The 19,233-nt window shown below is 39.7% G+C and overlaps 3 protein-coding genes across 3 annotated transcripts; all 3 read right to left on the minus strand.

Annotated features, from left to right (window-relative positions):
- Nucleotides 1–654: 654 nt before the first annotated feature.
- LOC147502293 (F-box protein At2g26160-like) lies at nucleotides 655–2,137 on the minus strand. The gene has a single exon (XM_086603866.1). It carries the CDS (start codon nucleotides 2,009–2,011, stop codon nucleotides 851–853), a length of 1,161 nt encoding a protein of 386 aa, XP_086459992.1. The 5' UTR covers nucleotides 2,012–2,137; the 3' UTR covers nucleotides 655–850.
- Nucleotides 2,138–3,244: 1,107 nt separating this feature from the next.
- On the minus strand, nucleotides 3,245–4,700 carry LOC147502294 (F-box protein At2g26160-like). The gene has a single exon (XM_086603867.1). The coding sequence runs from the start codon at nucleotides 4,593–4,595 to the stop codon at nucleotides 3,438–3,440; it is 1,158 nt and encodes a 385-aa protein (XP_086459993.1). The 5' UTR covers nucleotides 4,596–4,700; the 3' UTR covers nucleotides 3,245–3,437.
- Nucleotides 4,701–5,460: 760 nt separating this feature from the next.
- On the minus strand, nucleotides 5,461–17,333 carry LOC147502295 (cysteine-rich receptor-like protein kinase 43). Its single transcript, XM_086607166.1, has 8 exons — nucleotides 16,831–17,333; nucleotides 8,416–8,807; nucleotides 8,130–8,249; nucleotides 7,779–7,906; nucleotides 6,819–7,032; nucleotides 6,427–6,658; nucleotides 6,095–6,245; nucleotides 5,461–5,995 (listed from the first exon to the last, which is right to left on the minus strand). The coding sequence occupies exons 1-8, from the start codon at nucleotides 17,259–17,261 to the stop codon at nucleotides 5,684–5,686; spliced, it is 1,980 nt and encodes a 659-aa protein (XP_086463292.1). The 5' UTR covers nucleotides 17,262–17,333; the 3' UTR covers nucleotides 5,461–5,683.
- Between the last annotated feature and the right edge of the window lie 1,900 nt (nucleotides 17,334–19,233).

Consider the following 19,233-nt stretch of genomic DNA (forward strand, 5'->3'; position numbering starts at 1 on the left):
AATAAAAACAAACCTTGGTCTCTGAGAGCACGCACAAAACTTCTCACACAGACTACTGTAATGTTTTGATCCTATGGCGAAGGTGGAGTTTGCTCGTATCTTGCTAAACATTTCCTTTTAATATCTAGAATCACAAGGGAAAAGAGCCATTAAGTTGGTAGATGACAATTAATTAAAGGTTAACCAATATTACCCCCACTAGATGAACCAAATAGGATTCTCCCCCACTACATGGGAAATTATCCTTCCAATTATACACAAAAAAAAAGTCAAATTGGATTGACCGATTTTTTTTTTCCTAATTGGCTCATCTAGCGGGGGTAACACTAGTTCACCCATTAATTAATGGGATTTCAAGTCCATTAAAATATCATTCCAAGGAAGTCCCTCTACCAACATAGAACACCCCTTTAAAATCATAAATCAGCTAACGCAAGGTCTTATTTTCACAAGACAAAATTACAAAACACATACACATATAACCTCATTCTAAACAGAATTCAGCAAGACTCTTCGAACATACCTAAGTCTCCTTGAACTATAAATTTTCATAGCTTAACGTTTCATACCTTTGACGTTATAACTTAACAGAACCATATGCTTTGGATAATTACTTCCAATCATCAACAAGATTTACACACAACGGCATGCAAATTTCGAATCAAAGAACAAGATTACTACGTTAAGAAATCCACAGCCAAAGCCGCACAAGCTGTACTGAAAAGCCATATAACTACATATGAAACAAAAGAACAAATACTTCTACAAAGGTTCAAAATGAATAACTACAGAGGAGACTAGTAGGATCTTCACATGTAGATATTCTCACTTGGAGTGTAAAATTTACCATCTAACGATTCCCTTGCATGGATGCATACCAGATAGGCTCCTCCCAAACACTTGCAGAGTCATCCAGAAATATTGTCTCAATAGTACCATCCTCTAAATTGTATATGTGCAGATCGTAACCACCACGATTCTCAACTACAGACGGGTCTGTAAAGTAGATGCAATTCCTAACGCAGCTTGGAAAATCAGAAGTAGAAAGAGAAAACGAGTAATTAAACCCCAGGAAAATGGCACGATCGCCCAAGTCATTAACCTCCACCCACTTGCATTCTTCAAAATCTAGCTCCGATACTTTAAAACTTAGTGTTGTCTTCCTCTCATCTCTAATTGCCTTAATCTTCAACAGTTCTCCTGAAGATTCAACTAGATTCAATTCACCACGGCCATAATGATATCCCTCGTCGCATATAAGCATTTTTGTAACAGGTGTCGGACCTTCAAGACCCTCAACTACAAACAAACTCCCATCAAATATAACAGTATATAACTTGCCTCTACAATAAGTAACATCAATATATCCAGTTATTCCAAGCTTTTTGCTATCACTATTTCTAACGTAATTCCATTCATCATCCTTTTCAGGCATACAAAAAAACAACCTAGTATACACAATACAAACCACGACCTCAACATGTTGAGGAGTCGAAATTATAATTGCTTTCTGAATATAAGTATCGCGAATAAGAGTTGCGTCTTCCCATGTAGTCATCTTTAAATAGTGAACCAAATATTGGAGCGTGCCATCATCACTACGATTCATTCGAAATACTTCAGGCATATCTAACAACGAGGGAATATCAATTACTTTCCTTGTAAAGGGATGAAGTAATTGAATATCCCCATTTTCATGTATAGTCATTAACCAGCCATTAGACGCACCACAAATTCTACAGTCAATAATTTCTGGTAAGTTTACCTTGTAATATTTGTTATCTAAGATACTGTAAAAAGGAGGTGAGTTAATCCAAATACTAGCCTTTTTGGGTATGCTGTTTTTGAAAGGGACTATTAGCCAGGGGAGACGACCTTTGTGACGCACTGGTGTAGAACGTGATTTCCATGTGGTGCAGACGTAACCGAACCGGATTAAATCGGGGAGGGCTAAGCGAGCCGTGATTTGGTCTGTTAGTTCTGGTGGAAGTTGAGACCAATCACTAGACATTGTTTCTATGATCAGAAGATGGTTTCAAGAAACAAAATTAGGTACACTTTTGGAAACCCTACAGAGTCTGTCAAAGTGCATAATTTGGAAAGGTTTTGTAAACCGATGCGTCGACGGTTACAACTGGGATTGGGTCATGGGCTTGAGGCATGGGCTCGGCTATTTACAGCTTCTATATATGTAAGTATGTAACCCACAAAAAAAACTAAACTCGCCTTGATTGATGCCTTCATGTGGTGGCTGCTAGTGATTCCCTAGTAGACTGAACAAGCCTAAAAGGTAAAATCAGTACCCATTTTATTTTCGAAAAACTGAAGAAAGAGATCAAATTTATTAACACCATTAAAATTTTATAAACCGCCTAAAAGAGGAGAAGAATACGAAGATTGAAATAGAAATATGAACTCTCTAGAAGTATATCCAAAGTAAAAGAGACTGGATCATATTTCTTTCAGGATTATCAATCAAATTTGGTTGAATATGGGCATAGTTTTAATCTTTTTGAATCCAAAATTAGCATTGAAGGAACAAAACTAGTTTACCTATAAATTGTAGATTTGAGTTAATTTGTGGAAACCCAATACCTCCGTATGGTTCTATTGAGGGAACTAATGTCTCCGAGATAACACAATGTGTCAATCAAATAATAATCAGTCAGCCGACAGTAGCAACTAGCAAGGAACTGCCCAGTGCCTACTACCAAACGTTCATTCCCTAGCAACAATAACTGACCAATATTATTGAGTCTCCTAACTAACCCCACTAATATTAACTACTTAGATATAATGCCTAGATAATAGGAGATACTAACTAACTCGAATCAAACCCAATTTATTCCTTGTTGTCAAGGAATAGATAGTCAATTATAACCAGGATCCTAGTAGTATCTATTAAGAGCCTAGACCAAAATGAATTAGGTGATTATATGAACTCTGTAACTTATGCTAGATGATATCCTTTGAATGCTGCTCCACCTTGTATATGTACATTTAATAAAAAGAACTTTATGTAACTCACACACAAAGCACTTTTTGAAAGAGGCTAGCGTTCAAATTTATTATTCCAAATCCTAGCAACTTTGAAGCCTTTATGCACTAATTCTAAAACCTATGCAGCCAAAGATACAATCTATATGAGAACCCTAGCATTCAAATATACGTTTTGGGTAATGAATTTCAATCATCAACAAAATATACTGGTGTTGAATTCGAATCAAAGAACAGCACTACTGACTTTATGAAATCCACAATCAAAGCTGCAAATGCTGTATTGAAATGTAATGCAAATGCAAACAAAATAAATTACAAGAAGAAATAGTTCCACTAAAGTTCACAAACCTTTAACTACAGAGGAGCCTAGTGAGATTTTCATTTGTAGATATTCTTTTCTAATATATCCACAAACATTAAACTGCCACATTTACAATCTAATGATGCCCTTGCATGGATGCATACCAAGTACTCGATGAATACCAGATAGGACCCCGTTGAATCACTGTTGAATCATCTAGATATATTGTCTTCATAGTACCATCCTCTAAATTGTGTATACATATATCATAAGCCCCACGATTTTCTACTAAAGATTGCTCTGTAAAGTAGATACAATTCCTAGTGCAGCCAGGAAAATCGGATGCAGATAGAGAATACGAGTAACTGACCCCCACGAAAATAGCACGATCACCTAAGCTTTTAACCTCCACCCACTTACATTCTTCAAAATTTAACTTCCGAATTTTGAAGACGATTGTCTTGGACTCATCATCCTGAATTCTAATAATCCTCAACAAGTCACCTGAAGATTCAACTAGATACAATTTATCATATCCATAATTCACCATTCTATTCTCTGATATAAGCAATTTCGTAACAGGTGACTCACCTTCAAGACCCTCAACTACATATAAACTACCATCAAATAAAACAGCATAAAACTTGCCTTCACAATAAACAACATCATTATATCCAAACATCCCGTTTTCTATGCTTTTCCATTCATAATCAATTTCAGGCCTACAAAAAATCAACTCATCATTAATATTACTAACCATAACAAGTGGAACCGGAGTTGCAGATATGATGGCTTTTGCGACGTAAGTATCACGAATAAGACATGAATCTTCCCACGCAGTACGTCCTAAATACTTTGCTTTATATTGGAGCTTGCCGTTCAAGAGTTTCATTCCATTTATTCCTGGCATATCTAGTAACGAGGGAAGATCAATAACTTTTCTTGAAAAAGGATGAAGTAATTGAATATCTGAATTTTCATGGACAGTCATTAACCAACCATTAGAAGACCCGCAAATTCTACGGTCAATAATTTCTGGTAAGTCTAAATTGTAAAAAATGTTATCTAACACGCTGTAAAACGGAAGAGAATCAATCCAAGTACTACTGTTTTCGGGTAAGTTATTTTTGAAGGGTGCTATAAGCCAAGGTAGACGGCCTTTGTGACGTGATGGTGTAGAGACAGATTGCCATGACGTGCAAACGTAACCGAAACGTATTAAATCTGGGAGAGTTAGGAGGTCCACGATTTGGTTTAATAGGTCTAGTGGAAGTTGAGACCAATCATTAGACATTGTTTCTTTGAATGATTAAAGGTTGAGCGAACTCTTTGAAAAACTTGGAAACCCTAGAAAGAGAAATTTGGAAATTTATACAAAGAGATACCATCCACGGTTTCAACTGGGATTGGGCTCTGGCCTATGGGGCGTGGACTCGGCTATTTTTACCCACAGATTATTGGGCTTTCCGCTCTTTATTATGTTGACATGGTGCCAATTCCTTAATAATTAACACCCGAATAGTGATCACGTTTTTGAAGTTTGTATTTTGTGACACCCGAATTTTGTTTATCAGAAATGTCCCACACACACAGAATATAGCTCTCTGTTCCAAAAATTTATGTTTTGCGGCCTTGAATTTTTAAAATGCAAACGATAATCTGCTCTAAGAATGTCCTTGAATTTTTCTAGCAGAATTGTCTCAATAGTACCATATTCCAAATTGTACATCAAACATAGCCTAAGTTTTTAACCTCCACCCAATTACATTTTTCAAAATCTAGCTTCATAACTCTGAAGCTGATAGCAGGATTGGAGATTGATTTATTAACGTTAGGAACACCAGAAAAGTTTTAGAAGCCTAGAAAACAGTAACAATGTAGGACAATTGTTATGGGAATATATGTGAAATTATACAATAGCGTTCACGGTTGGAACTTGGAACCAGGCTTGGTTTATGGAATTATGGACTCGGCGCACTATTCGCAGCCACATTGGCTCCTTTGCGCATGGTTCATTTTGAAATCTATCATTTGGCTTTTGTCCACGAAATTGTGCCCTGTTGCCGAGTTTTTGTTGTTCATATTGTGGTTGCAGACGCCACACGGCACACTCTATCGTTCTTACCTGTAAATTTCTTTCTGAACATTGAATTTGAAAATGCTATTGTAACACTGATCTTGTTTCTCATTTATACGTTTGTTTTTACAAAAACTTATAGAGAAACAGGGATACTCCCTTTTCAAACTTAAAATTTGCAAAGAGATCAACCTCAACAGGCTCTCAAAATTATAAGTTACTTCGAAGTGCACACAATAATCTTGTCTATAATAGCTTGGAGTTTCATTTGTGTTGAGCAGAAACTGTTAATCAGCTATCAAGTATCAACGTCCGGAGGCTTCAGTCATTGATATAGTAGCATTGGAAGTTGACGAGCCTGTTGAGGTTGATTTGTCACCGCGAACTCTCTTAGTTGCATCTATGAAGGTGGGTCTAGTTGGAGTGTCCGTTGCATATCCTTTGCTCAATAGCAACACAACAACTTCAGACATTGTAGGCCTAGAAACAACTGAGGATTGAGTGCACAACAGAGCAATCTCTATAACTTTCTTTACTTGTTCTATCTCATATTCCTCGGAGTCTAAGCTTTCATCTACCAAGTCCATTAACATGCCATCCTCGTATAGTTTCCATGCCTGTTCATACATTGATTAAAATATTAATTAGGAAAGAGAGAAAAATAAGCCTCTATCTACTGATCCTAAAAAGGAACAAGTGGAACAAGGGAGAATTACCCATTCAAGAAGGTACTGTGTAATAGGTTCAAGCTTCACGTCATTACTCTTCCGGCCACTTACTATCTCTAGGACAACCACACCATAGCTGTAGGTGTCAACCTTGGTAGATAATTGCCCATGGATGGCATATTCAGGTGCTGTATAACCCCTGGTGCACAAAAAACACGTGCTTCAGATGAAAATTAAGTTAACGTGCGTACTAAAACTTCATACATGTGCACCAATGTCATTTAGTTGGTGGCACATATTAGATATGATTAAGGGTAGGCATTTTTCTGTCGGTTTAAGATAAATGGAGATATGGGTACTGTGTTTATGCATTGACTTACAAGGTTCCTGCAAATCGGGTGCTTATATGACTTTGATCCTCGGGAAGAAGCCTTGCCAAACCAAAATCTGCAATCCTTGGTTGAAAATCATCATCGAGCAGTATGTTGCTGGACTTAATATCTCGATGTATAATACATACATGGAATTCCTCGTGTAGATAGGCAAGACCCCGAGCTGTGCCAACAATTATATCAAACCGTTGCTTCCAGTTAAGAGTCCCATGCCTGTCGCCTATTAACCACAGAATACGAGTTGTTAAACAATACATCAGTGGAGAAAAAATATCAAACTCTCAAAACTATCACTCTTCATTGAACAAAGAAGAATAATAGTAGTATTTGACGCTTGATGATCAAAGAAATAATATGGATATATAAGAAGATTTATATACCAAATAAGAATTTGTCGAGGCTTTTATTAGCCATGTATTCATATACAAGAAGTAATTCTTGGCGTTTGTTACAGCACCCAAGAAGGCGGATAAGGTTCCGATGATGAACATTGCTGATTAGCTTCACTTCACTCTCAAAATCGGCCTTTGCTCTAACAGATTGCCCAATTGCAAGTTTCTTGACTGCAACAATTTTTCCATTTTTCAGAGTTCCCTGCCATTGATTAAAAAGAACAAAAATTCTTTCAGGAAGTCGCATCACAAAAGGTTGATTCTCAACTTATTCTGCCTAGTTTGTTCTTGTAGAGAAAATTTCTGTTTTTCTCGATCAGAGCGCGCCCGCGCTCAGAGTGGGCGCGACCCGCGCTCATGACTCCAGTGTTTTTAGCGCGACCGCGACTCAAAGAAGCGACCAGCTCCACCAGCATTCCAGAGTAGAGCCAGCCCGTATCTTCGGGCTTTTTCTCCGTGGGCCCCATTCTGATGAGAATCACAAATTTGGTTTTGGTATAAAAACAAAATCGATCTTTTAAAACCTAACTTTTCCAAAACCAAGAAAAGAGTGATTCTGAAGAACAATTCTTTGTGAGTTGAGTGTTCATTCTTTGTGAGTGAATTGAGAGACTTGTCGATTCTTTCGGACATCTAGTAAAGCTTGGAACTTCGCGGTGTGGGGCGTAGGCAAATTCTTAGAACCACGATATATCTCGTCTTGTGGTTTGTTCTTCTTTACATTGATTGTTTTATTTCATATGTTTGTTATTTGATATTGAAGTGTTGGGATATTGCTTGGAGGGTGTTGAAGTCTTGTCTATTGAGAAAGATCAATCTTTGTGTAGGATTGATCCGTTTGGTGTGGGTAACGTTGTTTCCGCAATTATTTATTCACAACAGTTCTAGTGACTTGTTTTTTACTCATTGACAGTTCTTCAAGATAAAGATTGTTGATGCAACACTTACCTTGTATACATCTCCAAAACCGCCTTCTCCCAGCTTGTTTTGCTCATTGAAGTTTTTGGTTGCAGATATAAGATCTTTGTACTTGAAATTTACTGGACCTCTTAGCTCTGTTGCTCCTAGTATATCTCCTGTCGAATGCAAAACTCTATCAAGTCAATAAATTGTGAAGAGATAATTGAAGTATTGATACATTTGTGTTTCCTTAAAGGAAGAACAGAAATGAATAAACAAAGTCATCTTAAGTTCTGCTTGCAATGTGACCAATTTACTATTGTTAAAACTCGACTAGACACAAAAGGAAATAGACCTATTGGCTCAATAACCAGTACTCCAGTAGTCTTTAGTCTTTACCTCTACGCTCTCTCATAGGCTTTCTTCTGAACCATATTATGAATCCAACGGCAAACAAAAGAAGGGCGATGACACCTCCTACCACCCCCCAAATAATAGCTTTCTTGTTGTTTGATCCTCCTGCAAAGAGTACATTTCAATCAATATAACCACTCTTAAAGAACAACTGTGAAATCGCTTTTTTTTTTTTTTTTTGGGATACGAAATTCAGAGTAACCAAAACATTATGCCAAAAAGTTCAGAGAAAATGCACAGATTTAAAATGGTACATTAAAACAACCCTCACCTTTTCCTAGAAATGACGTAAGATCAGTTGTTTGATTGCTACTAAAGAAAGCCCTATCCGAGTATCTAAGAAAACATCCAGCATCAACAGCCCTTCCCTCAGAATCTGGAGGACAACTCTCTATATTGGTATATGCAACTTTTAAGCAATCCGTACATCCGGTCTGACTTACTGTCCTTGCACATTGAGCAATCGCGTACACATCAGTACCACCCCCAGTTACATTAGATGCCGCGAAAAATCCATTTATTCTTGGTGTTGCAGCAACAAGATCCGATAGCAACTTGCCTACATTTGCACCAAAATTGTTTCCCTGAGATACGGTCCTATTGCCACAGATGCCAACATTGCCTGGGAGAGTTGTTTGATCAAAGAAGTCATTGCTCTCATACCTTCAGCCAAAGTAAAACACCTTGTAAACTTTACAATAGAAATTTATTTTACAAACAGGTAACTCTGCGGTTGGTCCAATGGTTACCAATGTTGGGGATTACACCAATACCAATCGGTTCCCCCACTACACAGATAACTTGTATGAACACACTTCAACTCTAGATAAATCTCAAATATCACAAACTACCTATACTAACATGCCCAACTCATTAAAACAACTATCAACAACAAATAATAATGTAAAGCGGTTAAACAACAAACCACAACACAAAGATTTACCGTGGTTGACCCGATGATGCCTACTTCCAAGAAAGAGTTCTTAATAAAATGGGAAGGAAGATTACAATCTCTCCTTTTTCTGATCTCTCACCTTACTAGATCACTCTTATCTCTTTCTGAGGGTTGTATATCCGTAAAGGTTATCTCTCTTTTTGTTTTAGTCCGGATTCCAATCCTTCCGACTTGTTTTTTTTCCGTTAGGTTAGGTTTTCCAAAACCTTGATTTTTGGTTTTATCTCCAAAACCAAATTCGCGGATCTTGTAGCAAGGGCCCACGAAAATAGACTGGCCTTGGTATCTCTCACTCTGGCCGAAGTCGCTTGAAGACTGACACGGGCGCGGCACTTTGTGCTGGTCGCCTCTATGTTTCTTGAGCTGGAGCTCGGCGCCAACCTCTTCTTTCGGCGGCCTCGACTTCGGATGTCGAGTTTTGCCGTTTACGTCCGGCTCGGTTTCTCTCCTCATGTGAGGGATAACTCCGACAATCTCCCCTCCCGAGCGGTGAGGGGGCTACCTCCATGCAATTTGCCAAATCAGCGGGAGGAGTGTCTTTGCCATTCCGTGATAGCCAACAAAACATCAAACTTACCTTTCGGTAAGACTTTGGTCATCATATCCGACCCGTTCTTGTCGGTATGGATCTTCTCGATACCTAAATGCTTGTCTTCGAAGTACTTCTCTAATCGATGATAACGCATGTATGTGCTTGGATCTAGAATGAAAACTTCGGATTCTTGCTCAGTGGATGGCGCCTTCGACCGTCACAGAACTACAAACTGTTTTACTTTTTAGCCCCAGTTAAATTCGAAGAACCTCTTCATCCATAGCAACTCTTTGCAACACGATTGGCTGCAATATACTTTCGGCCTACGTAGTGGAGAGGGCAACACACTTTTGCAACTTAGATTGCCAAGAAACCGCTCCCCAAAAGTAACCGGATAACCGGAGGTGGACTTCATCGAGTCAACATCACCGCCATGTCCGGCGTCGGTGTAGCCTTCAAGTAAGGGCTTACTTCCACCAAAGCACAAACATGATTTGGAAGTGCCTTTGAGATATCTCAATATCCACTTAACACCTTCCCAATGCTCTTTACCCGGTTTGACGGCAATCGCTTACCGCCCCAACGGCGAAAGCAATATCCGGTCTAGTACACACCATGGCATACATCAAATCGCCCCATCGCGGATGCATAAGGAATCTTTTCCATCGACTCTGCTCATGCTCACCCTTAGGACACATCTCTTTGGTCATGCGGGCCACCCACCAAAGCGGACAACCGGCGGCCGGCGATCCATGTTGAATCTCTTCAACACCTTCGATGTAGCTTTCTTGAAAAGCCACAACTTTCCACTCTTTACGTCACGGTGATCCGCGATCCCAAGTATCTCGCTTTGCTTGACCCAAATCCTTCATCTCAAAGGACTTACTCAAGTCTTTCTTCAAATTGGATATCTTGTTGATGTTTGGGCCAACTATCAACATCATCATCCACATACACAATAGCACAATGAAATCTCCATCCGAAATCTCGAACAAACGCGCCAATGATCGGGCGGACTTCTTGTATCCTTGCTTCACCATAAAGGAGTCAAACTTTATGTACCAATCGTCTCGGTGCTTGCTTCAACCCATACAAGCTCTTTATCGGCTTGCATACTAGGTGCTCCTTGCCTTTGACCTCAAACCCTCCGGGTCGGGTCCATGTAGACATCTTCTTCTTCAAGGTCTCCATGAAGAAAAGCATTTTAACATCTAGTTGCTCAACCTCTAGGTTCATACTTGCGGCCATACCCAATACCACCCGGATAGAAGTCATCTTCACTTCTACGGAGAAAATCTCATCAAAGTCAATCCCTTTCCTTTGACCGAATCCCTTCCACAACAAAGGCGAGCTTTGTGCCTTGGGTGAGGATTGTTCTCCTCATGCTTGACTTTGTATATCCACTTATTCTTGAGAACTTTTCTCCCCTGTGGGTTTCTCGACTAACTTCATAAGTGTGATTCTTATGCAAAGAATCCATCTCGTCATGCATGGCCTTGAACCACTTTTCTTTGTGCGTACGCTTCAAGTGCCTCTTGATAGTACATAGGTTCTCCACCATCCGATGGTAACGCGTGCGTTATGTGGTGGATACCTGTTGAAGCTAGTCTCTCTGTCGGACCTCTCTTGCCCCCATCTGGCTGGTGCCGGGGAGGATGCACTTCCGCTTGCTCGGTGGTGGTTCATGCATCTCATCTGCATCTTCTATACCAATAGGTTCTATCCCATCATGAAGCAATAGGATTCTCATCATGAGCTTCAAACTCATGGTTCTCTGCATTCTCAATGCGCCTACGCGTTCCACGGTAGGAACTTACGGTTACGAATCAACAAGATCATTGGTGAAAGCTTGTAGCTTCTCCCTCCTCAAAATCTGCTATGGTTTGGTCTTCCAGAACCTGACATCTCGACTTGGATTACCTTCTTGTTAATCGGATCATAGAGTTTGTAACCAAACTTTTCATCTCCATAACCGGAAAAATGCCTTTGCTTGGCTTTGTCATCAAGCTTGAATCTCTCATCCTTCGGAATATGCACAAATGCCACGCACCCAAATACCACCAAGTATCCATAATCAACATCTCGCGACCATACTCTCTGCGGATAATCACTATTCGTAGGCTTTCTTCAGTGACGAGGTTGATCACATGCACGGTCAGTCGCATTGCTTCTACCCGGTAGCTTCTAGGTAGCTTAGAGTGAGATAGCATGCATCTTATCCTCTACAATGGTAGTGCGGTTCATTCTCTCTGCTATTCCATTACGTTGCGGTGTCTTGGGAGCGGTGCGCTCATGGCCGAATCCCAAGACTCGGCAATACTCTTCAAATGGCCCAATGTACTCACCCCCCATTATCCGGCGAATACACTTCAACAACTTCCCAGTCTCTCTTTCCACCATCTTTGTGGAATTTCTCAAACACGCCAAATCACTTCATCCTTGGGTCTTGGACTATAGACCCATATCTTTCTTGGACGATCATCAATGAATGTCAAGAAGTCGAAACTCCACGGTGGGACTTCACTCTCATAGGACCACATAAGTGCATTATTGCACTAGCTCGAGGGCGGTGTCGCTTTACGTGAGGCGGGAATCTTTGGAAAGACACCTGTGTTGCTTTCCTACCAAACAATGAGTACATGTACTTAAATGTGTACCTTTAATGTCGGCATGGCCTTTTGCTTAGCAAGAACTTCCATCCCTTTTATGCCCATGTGACCGCGGTCTCTTGTGCCCGCCGTTCGGATGAAACTTCTTCTTACGCGCGTTAAACCTGCTTTACAAAACTAGCCTTGTGTTTTGTAAAGAGAGCAAGTTTTTCTTTCCTCACGGCTTTACAATGGAACCTGCGCTTTCGGTTTCCATACCCGTTACCAAACGAGGTTTACAAAGCCATCATCATCTAATTTCCCGGCGAAATTAGGCTTAACCGTATGTCGGGGACATGTCTTACATCCTTGAGTGTCAAGGTGTAGCCGACATTGGTTTCTACATGAACATCTCAATGCCTATAATCTTGAGGCGCCAGCATTTACCCATCCTCACTTCACCATATTCACCACAACAACCGTAGGTAGTGAAGAAAGAATCCCACTGTCGCGGTGTGGCGTGATAGGATGCTCTGTATCTATCACCCACTCGTATCGACATGAGGTACTAAGACGGCCACACCCTGTCGACCGCAATTCCCACTAGGTCATCGACTAGTGCGGTAGTATCTCTCGCTGTGTTTCCGTTCCTCTGCACCATGTCTTCATGTACCGTTATTCTTCTCATCCCTCTTGATTGTTACGCTTTCATATCCGAAGTGGCCTTTGGTGGCACAATAGTAACATTGCCTCTCGCCTTAGGAGTTCTAGCTTCACCCCTAGATTTATACGCGTCACCTCTAGAGCGAGATGGTTTTACGCCCGACCTCTCCCCGTTTCTCTGTGAAAAGGACCTGCGAGTTAGAAAGAGCCGCTTCTTGCACTCCTTCTAGTCTCCTCATTCAACAAAGGCGTGGTAGCCATCTCCATGGTAACAATTCCATCCTTAGGCGCTCCATGTAGAGAAACGCTAATGTCTCCCAACTTTCGGGTAGAGAGCCTAATAGAAACAAAGCCTCAACCGTCTCCCAAATTGATCTTCATCAAATGCATCGATTGATGATATTACGTACTTCATTAAGATGCTCGGACATTGAAGAACCTTCTTGGTACTGCCGTGTGCGCAAACTTCTTAACGACTAGCACTTTGTTTCCACGGACTTCCTCTCATAAAAGGTCTTGAGTTTCTTCCATAGGCCGAAGGTTGTAGTCTCTTGGGCCCACATGGTGAAAGACAACGTCGTCTATCCATTGTCGAATGTACCCAATAGCTTTTACGTCAAGCTTTTTCCATTCGGCCTCATCGATTTTTCGGTTTTTACTCCCTCGTTCTCGATGGGAAGTGCCAAGTCCTTGCGGATTATAGCAAGTCTTCCATCTTGGCTTTCCGGATGGTGTAGTTTTTCCTATTCGGACTCATCATAATGAGGTGTTCGCGGAATGGTCCATCTCTACAAGTTATTTAACCTCAAATCTTCTCTCGGGGAATTTAACAAACACGCCCGACAAAGATTCGGATAACACCACTGAGGCTATTCTAACCAAGGCTCGATACCACTTGTTGGGGATTACACCAATACCAATCGGTTCCCCATTTACACGGATAACTTGTATGAACACACTTCAACTCTAGATAAATCTCAAATATCACAAACTACCTATACTAACATGCCCAACTCATTAAACAACTATCAACAACAAATAATAATGTAAAAGCGGTTAAACAACAAACCACAACACAAAGATTTACCGTGGTTCGACCCGATGATGCCTACTTCCACAAGAGCGGTTCTTAATAAAATGGGAAGGAAGATTACAATCTCTCCTTTCTGATCTCTCACCTTACTAGATCACTCTTATCTCTTTCTGGGGTTGTATATCCGTAAAAAGTTATCTCTCTTTTGTTTTAGTCCGGATTCCAATCCTTTCCGACTTGTTTTTTTTTCTTCATTAGGTTAGGTTTTCCAAAACCTTGATTTTTGGTTTTATCTCCAAAACCAAATTCGCGGATCTTGTAGCAAGGGCCCACGAAAATAGACTGGCCGGGCGCTGCCACTCGGAAAGCCTTGAAGTATTTGAGACTGAACCGAGCGGCGCGCGCTGGCCACTTTGGCGGGTGCCCTTATGTTATTTAGTTCTCGGCTCTGGCGCCGCTATTCTTCCCAAATACAGCGCTTCGACTTACTGGATGTCGAGTTTGCCGTTTAAATCCGCTCCAGTTTCTCTCCTCATGTGAGGGATAACTCCAACAACCAATAGGCGAGACTCGTAGTCAAAATCGAGTTCAAACTTCAAAGTGGTTCAAAACGTCGAAGTCCCAGAAAATTTCAGTCTAGAATAACTCCATATCAATAATTGGTTGGTTTTGACCTATTCACCGAATTCTACAATGTGAATTGGAAGGCATCAAATGATCAAAGTCAATGGTTTCTGAAAAATATTTTTATTTGCAACATGCCACATATTATCATAATTATCAACTTATTAGCCATCGTTTTGATAAAAAGAAAGTTCAACACTTCAAGTTGGCCTAAATTTTTGTCTTTACTAACGGATTTTTCTTACCAAGTTATCACCATGACGCTAACAGCTATTGTTCACAGTACAAAAGGCTGTTTCAGGGAAAATACTGGTATCTTAGAGTTATTGAGTACCCGCTCAGAGCACAACTGCGCAGGCTCCTAGCTGAGTTGGTCAAAGTGCACCACACTGTTAAAAAGGTCTCAAGTTTAAGTGTCCTTAGGGAGCCCTGCTTATAGGGGGCTGCTCGTTTTGCAATACTGGTGTTGCTGCCTAGCCTCCATGCTATAGGGACACGAGTGACTTGGAGACCGAAGAAAATAATAACTTAATAAGCCTTCCGTGTGAATACAAGGTCTTAATTTTGGAATCTGAAGATGAAATCACATAGCAGCCAAGCGCTTGTCCTTTTGTGCTGACTATATGATAGAGTTGTTTTTTCGATACCATGATAGAGTAGTTGTTCACTTGTTCGCTCCATTATTAAAAGGATTTTATAGGTTCTTTATGAAAAAAAAAACAGTGAGGCTGTAAGGCTGTAACAGAAATTATTAAAAATTCAGGGTACCAAATTTCAAATTCTTCATGATTATTTGGAAAGGCCATTCTAATGCAATATTGTGTGTCAAAAAAACAAAAAAAAGAAAAAGAAAACATGTGATCGTAATAGTCTGATGAAATAACCGATTGCACAATAACATTACTGAGTAGTGTACCTACTAGTAAATAGTGTACTTTAAATCTTTGGCTTACTGTAGTTCACTTCCGCCAAATAAAATGGTTGTGGAACCAATCCACTTCACCAAGTAAAATCATTGTAAAGAATTTCGAAACTCAAAATTTTGACAAGTCTTAACTCTGAGAAGTTTTAAAACTTCTTTGGCACTTTTCATATTATCTGGTAAGTTGACCAACTAATGAAATTTCGGCAAAAAGAGTCTCTACGGTAAAGAAAGACAACTTAACTAGTATTGAACATTGTGCCAGTGAAAAACAATTGTGCTATCTAGGGGTGTAAAAACGGCCCTCAAGCCCTCGGCCCGCCCGATCCGACCCATGAATGAACAAAAAGCCCTCAAATTTAAGCCCCGCAATTTGAGGCGGGCGGGGTGGCCATACCGCCGTGTTTTTTGGGAGGGTAAGAACTAGATATTTAAACATGAGGCGGACCCTCGGCCCTCCCTCTAAGGCCCCCACAAAGCCCAGTATTAAGGCCCTCATTAATATTTAGATTTTCTAAACAAAATTACATATAATACCTTTAGGGTTTTAAGTTTTACTTATTATTACATAGGGTAGAAATGTAAATTTCAAGTATAGTAGTTGATATAAATTTTTAGTATTATTACATAGGGTATTAAAGCCACTATGTAAATTTTTAGTACGTAGTGGCTTTATGTAAATTTTTATTACATAATAGTATGTAAGAAAATTTAAATTTTTAGTTGTAAAATTTTTAGATTTTACTTATTATTACATAGGGTAGTTAGTATTTTTATTTAATGATGATACTCTTAGGAGGACTTTGGAAGTTTAGGTGCTTCATCTAAATTGCCCCATAACTTATGTAAGAAAAAAATGCTACAAGTGAAGTGATTTTAACTTAAAGCCACTACTCTAAGCACTCGCTAATATACTGCATAAACATATTCGTCAAAAGAAATTTATGGATGCACCAAATTTACCTTGTCTCCTTCATCACTTCTTTGCGTTCTTTGTCAACCACCACGCAGCAAGATTTAGATTTCTTTCTTGCGTTGCTTTTATGTATTATGTAATTTATAAGGGAAAAAAAGTGACCTATTCCGATCATAACGTATTAAGAGTTTGAATAATAGACAAGTTGTCCAACCCAGCTACTTATAGACGCCCTCGGGCCGCCCGCATTTTAAAAAGAGGACTGAGGGCGGGCAAGTGGTCAGTATAATTTAAGTGTTGGCCCTCACAGGCCCGACCTCATAAGCGTAAAGAATTTTGGCCAGCCAGTTCCCCTCAAATCATATGGGCTTTTACGATTTGAGGGCCGGGCTGGCCCGGCCCGGCCCATTTTACACCCCTACATCCAAGTCTGCGGAGTAAAATAGTAATTACCTTAAGAAACAACCATCGTAAATAACCCGAGCCCCATTGGCCAAAGAGCAATTTCGAATTTGAGCTTCTGCTGCAGCATAGCACTCAAGACAATCAGACCTGTTAAGATAATTTCTGCACTGGACCATAGCATACACTGGGTCAGCTCCTCTAGCTGCCTGAGCTGTAGCGAATCTGTTACTGTCATTCGAAAGTTGTGATCTGAGATCTGAAAATGTCGCATTTAAATTTGCCATGAACGAAGATGGACTTGTCACATTATATTGGCTGCACCCTCTATTCAATAGGTTTGTCTGAGGATCAGACTTAACCGCGGCGAATGAAAATGCCAAGATTGAGAAAGCAATTATCCAGAAAGAACTCATCGTGAAATGACAATTCACCAATAATCTAAATTGAAAGGAAGAAAAAGAAGAAGAAGTTGATAACATAATGCACCTGCAATAAATATATAGGGAGAATTCCAAAGGTCAACATGTGTCGTTGCTTCATTTGGATAAAATAAAGCATGAATCCCCATCATGACTTGGTGTGGAATATGGTGTAATATTTGATGGAATTATATAGGAGTTAATTGTGTACATCAGGGTCCCATTTCCATTACTTAAAATAATAGAGTTGATTTTCTATCAGTCTTTTCACAAGACTAAAACGAAACTTAGCGGGAAGAGGGTAGAGGGAACTCCAGCGTAGAATTATAGTGTGCCAACTTATTATCTAGAAATCTAGAATTCATACTGGATTAACGATTTTCTTTGTAGTTAGCTTGAATGTTGTTTGACATAAACTAACTCTCACAGATTTACTCTTAATTTGCGTACAACAGAACCGAACAACCAATATCAAATGTAGTAAAAATAATAATCCACAACTACATTGTATGAAATCAACTAAATAACTCCTAAACAAGTAGTAAATAATGTAAACTACTCACCAATTCAAGCAAACAACCAAGAGAAGAGAGACAAAAATTTACGTGGTTTAGCTTGCGCTTAATTCACAACCAAATAGAGAAATTTTCAATAGAGAGAATATTCAAAAGAGTACAATAAGCTCTCACCTTGAGTCCAAAAAATCTCCAAAATTTCCCAAGAAGAAACTCACAAATCTCTCTTTTCTCTCCTCACAACATTGTTCTCTCAACTCTACAACTTTCTACCAAAGAGTTTGGACATAAACAAATAAAGAAAAGACTCAAGTCTTTCTTTTTCCAAAGCTCTCTCAAAAAAGGCACTAAATCCCAAACATTAACAACAAATTTTGTCTCACACTCAATTTATAAACCCTAACTTTGTTTTTGTAGTGTAGCTGAAATTTTGGTGGAGTATGAAATTTCGATCCATTTCGGCATATCCAACAATTCTCCACCTCGATGAAGAATTTTCCAAATTCAAGCCGACCAACCAATGCACTACACCTAACCAACCAAACAACATCAAAGAGAGAACTAACCAATCCAACCATCAATGTCCCTAAGGATCTAACAATAACTGCACCACGAAGTGGTTGCCTATGTACCCGGTCAAGGGATCAAACCTTCGTAGTTCTTCCATACCCCCAAACAAAGGGTTCAATCAACAAACATGCCCATATCAATTCCCGGAAAGGCGTGTGTCCCTCAAGGGATCACCAACAAACTTCAACACAAAGGGGTCAAAAATACCACATATCATCTCCACTAAGTATATTGAAGATGTTCCAATACCATCTCCTAGAGTAGGAGATGTTCCAACACCCCGAAACCTCATATGGCTTCCAACAACAAATGGCTTCACACCTTCACTATGCTCATGGGCTAGAGCATCTACAACTCCAATTGTGGCTTCACTTTCATTATCAGTTGTGTACCTATCAACATCACAATGAGTGGCATTAATCTCCACCTTTTGAGATATATCTCCAACATTCGAACATACATTCAAATCAAAATGCCCAAAAGAAACAAATTTTTGTTTCTTCCCAAAACCACGTTCTTCCTTTATGGTAGAGTTTCCGACAACCATACAAGTAGAATAATTTCCACCTACACCAACCACACTTCCATTAAGAAAGTACAAATTCTTTCGCCTTGTCCCTTTCATCATCACACATGCCCCTACAACAACCTTTAGAGCCCCATGTTCAAACACAACTTTCATACCATTTGATTCTAAAGAACCCAAAGTGGTGAGGTTAAATTGCAAATCCGGTACATACCGAACACCAACCAATTTTCTAACTGCTTCATCAAACATCTTCAAACGGATAGTTCCCTTTCTAGTATTTTGCAGATATGGCCATTACCTAACAGAACATCTCCATTATCTAGCTCCTTGAAGCTAGTAAACAAATCCATATTGGGACACATATATTGAAAACATCCAGAATCAAGAATCCACTCACTTGTGGAACAACCAACTATCG

This window comes from Coptis chinensis, chromosome 4, assembly GCF_015680905.1.
Source record: "Coptis chinensis isolate HL-2020 chromosome 4, ASM1568090v1, whole genome shotgun sequence".
NCBI classification, from domain to species: domain Eukaryota; kingdom Viridiplantae; phylum Streptophyta; class Magnoliopsida; order Ranunculales; family Ranunculaceae; genus Coptis; species Coptis chinensis.